Consider the following 12234-nt stretch of genomic DNA (forward strand, 5'->3'; position numbering starts at 1 on the left):
TACTCTTGATGTCATTTATCATCTAAAATTAACGTGCCGATTAACCACACATGATCCATTAATTCAATGATAATTTACGAGACACCCATTGCCAACAATATTAGTTTCATATTAGTGTGCCAGTTAACCACACACGCTCCACTAACGGCCAATAATGTGCAATGTGTAATTTCATTGGTTTGCATCAAATTCACATTTTCCTAAAATAACTAAGAACGAGATGTTAGAAAATGGTTTAGTTACTTTATCATTATACTTTTAATGAGGATTAATTGTCCTATCGAAATCGTTTGGCTAACGACCCTCCACCATAAAAGAGAGCGGTGGGTAAGAATGGATACCCAATGACGATCATTTTACAAGCCGCTTCCTTAAACTCTCCTTATAGTATGACTTCGTAAGTGAGACGTACTAGTGGTTCGACTAACTTTTCTTATACATATAATATATATTAAACTCTTAATTATAAATATAATATAGTATAAGGTAAATTTTAAACATTTTTAAAATTCCAAGGGTTTAATCTTTTAATAAATTAAACTTTTAGGTTAATTAAATTTAAACCAGTTTATGAATTTATGAATTATCTTTTAATTAATCACTTAATTAAATTAATAAAATCCATAAGGATGTATTTTAAACTTTTCAAAATACTAAGGTTTTTAATCTTTTAAATTTTAGAAATTAAAACAACTTTAATTAAATTTAAAAGAAATTTGATATAATAATTATCTATTAATTAAACATTTAATTAATTATTAAACTAATTAAGGATTATCCATTAAATTAAACAAATTAATTTAACATAATCCTTTATCCTCTAAATCTCGAAAATATGGGAGGGATATCACAAAATCTTTAATTATCTAATTAAACAATAAACAAGATAATTACCAAAAATAACAACCCGCCCAAAAACCTTAATTTTCGAAATCTTTACTTAGGGTGGATGGCAAAACTTTCAATCCTTGCCTTATATTCAAAAACCCTAGGGTTAGGAAACACTAGATCTCGAAATAATGGAGGCCAAAGGTAAGGGTTAAAAAACCCTTTGCAAATTTTCGAAAATAAGGGTTACGAAACCCTAATTGCGAAAATCATAGGTCCTAGGGTTTAATTGCCATAGACCCTAATCATGTCAAGTTTAACGAATTGCATAAAATCTAATTGAAAACAAAAACCAATAGCTCTGATACCACTGATGAGTTTTAAGCATACCAAACAATCCCTATTGTGCATGCAACCCTAGTTGTTGGATCTATCTTTTCTCTATTAGACATACAAGCATTGAACACAAAACATGAAACCCTAGGCGGCATGTATTATTTTCGAAAATAAGAATAAACTAGGGTTTAGATACATACCTTTAAGATTGTTATTGTAAACAATCTTGAATCCTTGCTTGAAGGACCTTTGGTAGTAAGTGCCACAAGTGATGCGCATCTAATTGTTCACAAACAAACGTTAGTAACCAAGGAAAACTATAGAGGGATAGGGAATAAAGAAGAATTTCGGCCCTTAGCCTCTTAGAGGAGTCATTCATGAAATTCAACCCTAAGGAGGGTTTATATAGGTGTTAGGAAAGGTATTCGATAAGGCAAGTATCTCTAAGATATCCCTAATCCCTTAAATTCCTCCCTAAGACATCCAATGCACCATTAGAGTCCAAGAAACCCTAGAGACACTAGATTACGTTCCCCGTTCTTTAGAGAGGTTCTAGAATTATCGAATGTTAAACTATTGAACATTGTCACCTTTAGTCCATGCACATTTAATTAATTCCTTTAACCCCAAAATTAATTCCAAATTAATTTCTGATTAAATAATTAAACAATATGATTTCTAATTAATATATTATTTCCATAATACATTAATAAATCATTTATTTTGATTTTTAATTAATTTATTAACCAAATAATAAATTAATAAATCGTTATTCTCTGTCTAACAGTCATCCTATTCAATTGTCAGGTATGAAGACAATCCAAAATGACTATGCTACTATTAATTCAAGTTTATATCAATTATAGTTATAAGCTTAGACACCTAATCCAAAATATCACCCATATGTAAAATGTTGAATGATAATATAAGATGATTGTATGATTTTATGTGTGCTATAGCAACTTACTTTGTATTCTCCAACACTTTTCACCTATTTCTCTTGCAAATACTATTTTGGAAACGGGTTTTAGCTGTTTAGGGTCGCATTTAAGTCGTTGGTGACGAAAGTTTTTCTATTATTGAAATCATATAATTAAGACTTCATTTTGATTATTACCACTCTTAACATCTTTTAGACCCACTTGTTTCATTTCAACTTTGAAATTTGAATTCCATTTAAATCAACCAAACTTTATCAATCATCTTCCATATATATATCAAAATCATATTTTCAAAGTTAATTAACTACCACAGTTTGACTTTTGATAATGGTCAACTGTTGGTATTTTATATGTTTTGCCCTTTATCAAATAAAGATCAAAGTCTTTTTCGAAAAAAAAAAAGATCAAAGACTCAGTGCTTAGTTTTAGTTTTTAATAGCTGATAGTTATGTAAAACAAATCGATCTTCAAATCGAATACAAAAGATATCTTAATATAGATAGCTGTGATTCTTCTTCCAACTAAAACAAGGTTTATACCCAAAACCAGCAGTATCCAATGTGTGTTTTGGGCAACTAACTTTACACGTAATAGCTTCTCCTAGGAAAAGAACATATTCCCATGGTTTTAATGAATTATTAAATGTAGGATATATCAAAGATGATAACGGAACTCAAGAAGATCCACAGAAACGTGACATAAAGTTTAAAAAGGCAACGACCTACACATCTGCTCACATCTCCTTGGTTTATCGAAAGATTTATGAATGAATGAAGAAAATGACGGGAAGTGGTAAAAAAAAGAGTGTGTGTGGGGCTGCATGTGTCACAGACCAAACAGTACAAAGAGCAAGAGCAGTAGCAGTAGCAGTTGTACCAAGTGACAGAAACCATAAAAAGCTTTCCATAAAAGACATGCAAATGCAAACACCTCCTTTGTTTCACTCTCTTTTGTCTTCTCCCTTTTCTTCCTGACAATTCACAAGACCACCCTCTCTTATCATCATCTGTTAACCCTACTCGTCTTAATTTCCAAATATATATTAAAAATAATATATTTAATTCTATCGTATTCTATTTCAAAAGATTATATATATTCTTATATTTATATATAGTCAATCTGAATGGAGAGAGTAATATAGATTGTTTTATTTTGGAAATACCTGTAATTATTTTACCAACATTTCAATTTAGATATTTGTTATATCGACATTGATTCATGAAAGTTAGTTATAACGTCGCGAATTAAATTGTTACAAATGTTGTCTTTTCCGACCAACTATGAATCGGTTTGGTTCATTGAGATTTATCAAAATTGTGGTATTAATTAATTATGTGGTATTGTCAAAATTCGATTCTATCTGAAATTAGTTAATTATTTTGTCCAAAAATTGCAGCAAAAACTAAGAAATTTTGTTTGGAACGACATTCTCAAATTTAAGGACATTTAAATATTTTAGATATTTAATTAACACTTAGAAGCAATATATCTAGCATCTAAAAGTAAAAAAAAAAATGTAGTTTCCGTCATTAAAGTAATTAAACTTTGCAACGTAATTTAATTAACGTTGTTGAAATGCACTGTCGCAATTTGTAACAGGAATTCATCACTAAAGTAAATTGTCCAACAAGGGATAGCTAAAAGCCCATAAAAGTGTCACTAAAGACAATCCCTGATGCTAAAAGCGTCGCTTAAATTACGTAGTCCAAGCTGTGACAAGTGATAACGTTCCGATTCTCTTATTCATGGTTTCGGTTGAACTGGTCAAACGCCATTGTTGAAGAAGCAAACTTGCTTAGCTCTTGTTGTAAGCTAAACGAGACATTCCTTTCATTTCTTGCGACACCCAGGAAATCCCTAGTTAAGTCACCGTCGCCAAATTCATTGCCACCGGTTGCTTTGCTTTGCCTTGACCCGTCTGCCGGAGGTGTCGTCATCATCATCAATCTTTCACCATTGCGAGGGCTTGATAAGCTTGAGAGAGCTGTACTCATGAGGCCAAATCCGGTATCCTTTCCACCAGAAACTCCAGGGTTTGTGCTTCTTGTTGACCCCATTTGAGCTGCCTTCTGTAGAAGAGCGGTGGCTGACATATTAGCTACCGGTGGTGGTGGTGGTGGTGGCAGAGATGAACACATGAGATTGTTTTGAGTGTTGGAACCACCGTAATTAAACATCGAGTTCAACTGCATCTCCTTTTGGGATTCTTCTTCTTCTTTCAAAGATAACCCTTGTGGTAATCCATTATATCTACTCAACCAGTTCACCATCTCCGGTTGTAGCATTCCTCCATTGTTGTAGTTGGAGCTTGAGGAGCCCAAGAAAGTTGAGCTATTAGTGTTTTCGAGGTGGGGATTGTTGGCATTGTGGTCTAACCAAATCGGCAATCTTTGTTTGGATCCATTGACATCCAGAGGACTCTCTAAACCGCCACCAAAAACACCTTGATGAAACTGTGTATTACCGGCGCCACCACTACCACCACCAGGTCCACCACCGTTCATAATCATCAGATCGTTCCGAAAGCCCAGATGTGGCATGCTTGGGAGCACCGTGAGTGATGTCATCCTCGAATTTTCTTCCATTAACGCATCACAAAATGCTCTATGTGTAATGAAGCTATCTTTCCTGATTTAACATACAGAAACATGCAAATCTATACACATACCGAGAAAATCTGGAAGCATTAATACTGAAATTAAATACGTAAAGTGGAAATAGGTAGATACCTGGAAAAGAGGGTTCCACAGTCACACTTGTACTCTCTGGTACCACAAATCTTACTATGAGCTTTCCAATCGGATTGGACTGCGTACTTTTTGGAACACTTTTCGCACTTCCACTTCTTTTCTCCATGTTTCCGGCTGAAATGCTTCTTAACTCCGGTGAGATCTCCAAGAGCTCGAGAAGGGTCATGATGAACACAGCTTTTTTCCGGGCATATGTAAACTTTCTTCTTTATCACTTCGTTTTTGTTTCTTTGCTTAAGCTTCCATGGAAGGTTGTGTCCTCTTCTATGAAGCTGCAAATTCTGGTCTCTTTGAAAACCCTTACTGCATATCTCACACACGAATCGGTTTGTAGCCATTAGTGATGTCGGGGATAACGCTATCACTTCCGCATCTGGATCTACGTATACATATAATTAAGAACGATAAGTTAAATAATTAAGAAGTATTCAGATCAAATATTTAGAGAAGGACGCGGGTTTGTGTTTAATTACCTGGATTACCGGCCTGATTACGCTTTCGTTTACCTGAAACGGAAGAATTAGGGTTAGGGTTAGGGTTGGGGTTTGGGATGGGGTCGTGGATGAATGAGCTGAGAGAAGAAGGTGGTGATGAGAACCCATCACCCGACATCATTTTTGTTGAATCTTTAATTCAAAAACAACAGAAGACGATGTAAGTGATGACAACAAGGGAGCTTTTCACTGATAAATACAGATGAACATGAACATATATATGGATGATGATGAGGAGGAAAGGACGACGATGGCTGTATCTTAAGTGTTTTTCAACGATGAAGGAAATCCATGGCCAGACATCTTTCTTTGTTGAATCTTAAATAAGAAAAATAAAAAATTGCGTGAGTGAAGAACAACGGATCAAAGAGCTGCTAACTAGTAAATACAGATGAAAAGATGAAGAGATGATGATGATGATGATTATGATGGCTGCAACTTAAGTGTTTTTCAAGGATGAAGATGACCCATAACCAGACGTCATTTTCATTGAGTTGCATAAGAAGAAAAACAACAAACTAAGGTAAGTGATGATCAACAAGAGCTTCTAATAACCACAGATGAAGGCAACAGATGAAGATTATGGCAATAACATAGCTGTTCTACATAGACGAACAAAACCCATAACCAGGCATCATTTCTATCGAATCTTGAAGTAGATAACAACGATTCAACAAAGGCAATGATGAGGAAGAAAAGAGCTGGTAACCAGCAAATACTGATGCGGAGATGAAGATGACGATGGATGTAAATTAAATCAAGTGTTATTCAAAGATGAAGAAAACCCAGAAAAAGAAAGAAACTCCATGGATTTTTCTCGAGTTTTGAAGCAAGTTGTGAGGCAGATGTTCGTCTTTTTGCCTTTGTTTGAATCAATATATATCATACAGAAAAAACACACACATGATAGCTACTTCAAAAAAGAATATTTCTGTTTCTCTCTCACACATAGAAAAACACACATAGAGAAAGAAAGAGAAATGGAGAGTGAGCCTTATCTTGCACGGCTTCCATGTACAGTAGGCCAGCCATGGACTCAGATTGACCACATCTTTTTAGCTTGCAATATCGGATCTTTGGAATTTTAACATGTAGGTTTTCAGCGTGGAATACCATAAGTTTCTTAATTTAGTTTCTTCCATGCAAAATTACAAATTACATATAAAAACATATTTCCTTTGAGAAATAAAATATTCAGATACTTTTTGTTTTTATAAATTCTTCATCCAATTAAATTGTGATATTTGTTTTTATAAATTCTTCATCCAATTAAATTGTGATATTTGTTTTTATAAATTCTTCATCCAATTAAATTGTGATATGTGTAACATTTAATACTTATCTAATAAAATTTAATTATATTTTAATATACTAATATAACAAATGTTATCATTTAATTAGATAGAAGGGTTTGAAGGAACAAAGAGTAAAAATATATTTAATTTCTCATTTCCTTTTTATCGATTTCAGTTTTTGAAAATACAATTCCAAAATTAAAGTTCCACACTAAGACATAAATAGTTAAATAAGAAATTTGATTGCCTAAAACAAAAATTAACTTATTACCAGGCGAAGACCACCACCACCTGGCTACACTCCTTTCTTCTGTCAGACGAACACCACTAGCATCGAGTACACGATTACGAGCCCTAGCCATGATTGTCATCCTTCTAATTTTGTGGATATGTATAGTGAATCCTGTATGTTTCTTATATTTATTAAAACTAGTAAATAACATCATTTATGCTTCTAGGTCCTTTCATCATGTAAGAACTAGTAAATACAACCCCTTATTGGATGTGTGTGATATATGTGGGTTGCCTCTGATTTTGGGATTGTTTTTTAATTATCAGACATGTTCTAGACCTTATTTATTCATGTTAGAATTAGTAAAATATGTCTAATGTGCTTCTGATTTATGTGTGTCGCTTAACCTCAACAAAACAACCATGTATTAGATGTGTGATATCTATCTCTGCTTTCTTGATGCAAATACAAGCCTGAATGAGATGTGTGTGATCTTTGTATGCTTAGACTCGAAGAAATAGTCTCATATTAAACTAGTAGAACACATAAGGGTTGTTTGTTTTGCCTCTTCTTAGGTCCAGTAAAAGGTATGACGTAAGTCGGTCTGAGTCAATGTGTTAATTTGATACCGTCGGTTGTCGCCTTTTACACGGTCCTTAAGGGTTTGATTCAATCCGCTAATAAAAGAATTTGATTGAGAAATTATCCTCCTTTGCCCATATTTTCCTATCTCATCTTCTTGAATGGGAGTTCACTTTGTCCTCTCTATTGTGTCTCTCAATCCGCTTCAGCCTCGTCAGCCACCTCCTCTACCATCATTCTCTCTAATGTTGACCACCTCCTTAACCACTGAAATCCTAACCCCTTTCTCTCATGATCAATCACAAATGTTTTCTCTCTCTTTTTCTCCCTCCCATCGCACCAAAAAGAAAACAAGACTTTACTCCTTTTTCGTCAATCAGGTCGTAGGTATCGCCATCTTTCCCTCTTTTCTAAAAATAAATAAATATCGATACGTGTTTGTACTAGCACCCTAACCCCCTTCTGAATCGATCACAACCTTCACATACTTCTTGAAAGTTAAAGGGATGATTTTTTTAGTTAATAAATTGGTTTGTTTGGATCAATTTCGACATCATCCTTGCTTTGGAAGTTAATAGATTTTTTTTCTTGTTAATAGAATGCACTTGGATCAATTTTGTCATTATTCTTGAATTTATAAGTTAATAGAATGTTTTGTTAGGTTAACATTTGTTTAAGATTTATTGTTAAAGACATTTGTTACTTTGTATATTGAACTCATATGGCATGTATGTAACCGTGTGGGCGCATAGAGGCATATTTAACTCATATGGAAAATGTCCAATCTTGTAGAGCATAGTTCCAATGGACACAATAAGACTAATTATATGAATTATTTGAGACATAAAGATATGTAACTAGACAAACATTATTAGGTGCATACAAGATTGAAGTTTTAATTTCATTTTAAAGCATATGTTATGGCAAATCGGTGCATATATCATAATTTTGTCTACAATTATAGTTCATTTATGGCATAGTTTTAGGCTAACAATTTAAATCAGATGTTATATGGTAAGACAGTGTATATACCATTGAATTTATAGTGCATAATAAGTAAGATATGGTAGATTAATTTCCAAAATTCCATTATATATAAGCGATATACTATGCTTATGTTGCTTTAAATACGTAGTTGTTATTGTTTTGTAATATAGAGAATACATTTTTAGTATATAGTTGTTGGAGATAGTCTCGAAGGTTATTAACTATTGACAATATTTCTCAATAATAATAGGGTTCTTTTGGGTTGGCCTCATGACACAATTAACAATAAGGAAATGGAGAAAAATAAGTTATTAATTTATTATGAGTTAATAAATTGATTATAAATTTTTTTAGTAACTAACGATATAGATTTAATTAATTAAAATTCTATAATATTAAATAATTCTTTGATATTAATGGAATATTCAAGAAACCTCTTAGAAGAAGAGGTGGACGAAAATTAGGATGTATTTCCTAATATAAGGCAGGTTCTGATAAGGATAATGGTTATCCTTAGGAATCTGACCAACTTAAGGATTCAAATCCTAGACCAGTTTTCTCTTATAGTTTCGTTCTCCCCTATCTCTATATTCTTCTAGTTTGAAATTTATATCCTCTCTCCAAGGATATAGAAATTTCAAAATTCCTTTCATAGGGTTTTCTTATTTAATTCTTGAAGTCGTGGGTCTAACTAAATTAGAGAGATTCTCTGTTAGATCCTTCACCTGTTGCAAGATTTGTCAATCACAAGGTCTCATTCGAATGATCAACAGGTTAGTGTTCTTATCTTTTTCTAGTTGACTTCAAAAGTAGGTTGCTATAGCTAGTAAAAACTAGATCCTAAGATGCATGTACACATAGGTTTTAATTTGTTTATTCCATTGCATTAATTTAGGGTGTATTGATATTTTAAAAACCAAACAGTGGTATCAGAGCCTATAGGTTTTAATTATGAACACTGCTTAAAAAATCGAAAACTAGAAACCTGATAATCGCAGGATGTGGCCCGCCTATGCTTAGACAAAACGTGTCCCTATGATTTTTAGTTTCTAAATTTTTGGTATTTTTTGAATTTAAGGTTAATGCCTCTCGTTTTAAATATTATTTAAAAGTATCTAAATCTGAATATTTAATAGGATAAAGCTAAATATTATTTAAATAGAGAATTAAAATTTAAATATTTAAAATTAATTAAGATCTTAATATTAATTAAACATAGAATTTTATTTTGAATTTTAGGATTAATTAAGTTTTGAATATTATTTAAACCGAGACTTTAAATCTGAATATTTAAAAAGATTAAATAAAATTTTAAATATTGTTTAATAGAGATTTAAACTAGAATGTTTAAAAGAAATCAAGACATAAATTTAAAACTTAAATTTATATATGTAATATATTTACTATATATAACATATTATTACAAACATGTTCTCTCACATGTTTAGCAGATGCGTTATCTTCGAACCATGACTAGGTTCACTCAATCTAATGTCTAACGAGATGTTTAAGGAGGATTCTTTAATTCCTAATGATGTTGATTTTTAAAAGCACTTAGGCTTACTACCCTCACTGCCTCTTTGCATTTTGAGATTGAAGTTACTGAAAGGCCTTGATAGGATAATTGTTTAAAAGTTAAATGTATTAACTAAAATTATAATACAAAAATCCCATTTTATTAATATAGAAAAACGTGAGTCTTAAGCTACTTATGAAAACATACATTTTTCGTTATGTTCTCTTGATAGGGCGTATGTGGTTAACCGACACATCAATGTGAGAATAATTTAGATCTAGGGTCACATGCTTTTGCATGGTTGATTCACCATCTGCTCTGTGATCCACAACATCCTCGACATAGAAATGATATGAGCTTAATCTGAGATTAGCATGGCAATGATAGTCAACGAATCTGTAAATATCTAGGAGTTTCATGCATAATGAAATTGATTGCCTACCTAAATAACTTTATGAAGTGTTTACAGCATCTCTTTATACATCATAAATGCAAATATGGATCATGGCCTTAGTAAATAATTAATTATGGTTAAAAATATTTTTAAGGATAAATAAAACAGGCAAAAATAGAATAAAGATTGAATGGTGTCTATTATATAATCCACTAAAATCTATTCTTATAAAACCTCAAAAAGGATTAACCGGTAGGATAATCAATCTAGTCTAAATTCATAGTTTGGGAATAATTCTCATGAACGAATGGAAAGATCATTCCTTTGACAAAGCTCATCATGAGGTTCTTGTAACCACCACATTATAAAACTATAAACACAATTATAATATTGTTTGAAGTGAAATGAAATTTGATTTAGTTAAGTGTAATGCCCGTGTTTCTGGCAAAGTATTATTATAATGATGTAATAGTTAGGGTCAAGAATTGTAACCTATTTTGAAGTAATGAAGAGGATTTATTTGAGTATTATGTGACTAGTTTATAACCCGTGAGAATCACAGTTATAAAATTAACTAAACTTTCATAGTAAAAACTTAAAATTGTTAATCAATTATTTTAAATAAATTATCAATTTATAGATATTTTTTTAATTATATAAAATTATAATCGTTGATTTAAATAAATACAAGAAATTATATCATCTTATAATATATATTTATTTTATTTTCTTTTTTATTTTAATGTTATTAATTTAATGTAATTAAAGTGTGAAATTTAAAATTTGAAATTTGAAAATGAAAAATCAATTATTAATTTAATGTAATTAGAGTGAGAAATTTAAAATTTAAAATTTAAAATAAAAAATTAATAGGTTGACTTGTGGCAGGATAGGTGACATAAAATATTAATGAGGATTTCTAATATTATGACACTTGTCAATAGAAGAATAAACTTATTTATTTATTAGAATAGGGATTTATGTATCACATATGTGCTTATAATAATGTAATAAAATAATAATAAAAATATGCGTCAAAAATAAAATAATAGATAGTCCCAATATCTATGAAGAAAGTTCAAGTGGTCGTGAGAAGGATTCCAGATATATAAAGAACACTGAAATCTGACTTATAACGAAGAAGTTATGACCCGTCGAAGTTTTGCGACAAAACCGGCACAACACCGTGTATCGTAAAAAGTGAGTTTGTGATAAAATACTTTTTAGCCTTAGCGATGTAAAAAAAATCCATAGTATACGTTAAATTGAGAGTGTACATATAGAGAGCGTCCAAATCTGACTCGTTCGAGGAAGTTCTGATTTTTCTATGATTTGGCAACCCAAAAATCGAATTTTAGATCAATCAATTTTTAGCCGACACAATCTAAACGATAATCGAAGTTCTCGTTAATAGGAGCTCAACGATAAAAAGACAAACGAAAACAGACGTCGGATGACATAGTTATGAATTTTTAACGTATTTTAACTGTCTAAGCCTATTAAAATACAACTTTAAAAATAAAGTTAAAATTAGCCGACGGAGTCTAAACGAAAGTTGTAGATCACGTCGCTACCTACACGTGGATATAAAGAATTTCAAATGTAGAGATCGTATGCGAAAGTTACAGAATTTAGAAGATAATTAAATTACGTGTTAAGATGCGAGGCAGACACGTGGCACAATCTCAACCCCACCTTCTTCCCTACAACTTCGTATGCGATGCTGAAACGTGGCCACGAACGCCCTACGTAACATATAGTATGCCCAACGTACTGCAGTACGCCCAACGTACCTTTTCTTTAGGTCCCGTGTTCGACCCCCACCAAGCCTATAAATATGAGGCGTTTTTCCTCATTTTTCTTAACACTTTTTCTCAAC

General features: G+C 32.0%; 1 protein-coding gene across 1 annotated transcript; it reads right to left on the reverse strand.

Annotated features, from left to right (window-relative positions):
* Positions 1–3634: 3634 nt before the first annotated feature.
* On the reverse strand, positions 3635–6361 carry LOC111881083 (zinc finger protein BALDIBIS). Its single transcript, XM_023877475.3, has 3 exons — positions 5329–6361; positions 4835–5234; positions 3635–4733 (listed from the first exon to the last, which is right to left on the reverse strand). The coding sequence occupies exons 1-3, from the start codon at positions 5468–5470 to the stop codon at positions 3845–3847; spliced, it is 1431 nt and encodes a 476-aa protein (XP_023733243.1). The 5' UTR covers positions 5471–6361; the 3' UTR covers positions 3635–3844.
* Between the last annotated feature and the right edge of the window lie 5873 nt (positions 6362–12234).

The sequence above is a fragment of the Lactuca sativa genome, chromosome 1, assembly GCF_002870075.4.
Source record: "Lactuca sativa cultivar Salinas chromosome 1, Lsat_Salinas_v11, whole genome shotgun sequence".
Classification (NCBI taxonomy): domain Eukaryota; kingdom Viridiplantae; phylum Streptophyta; class Magnoliopsida; order Asterales; family Asteraceae; genus Lactuca; species Lactuca sativa.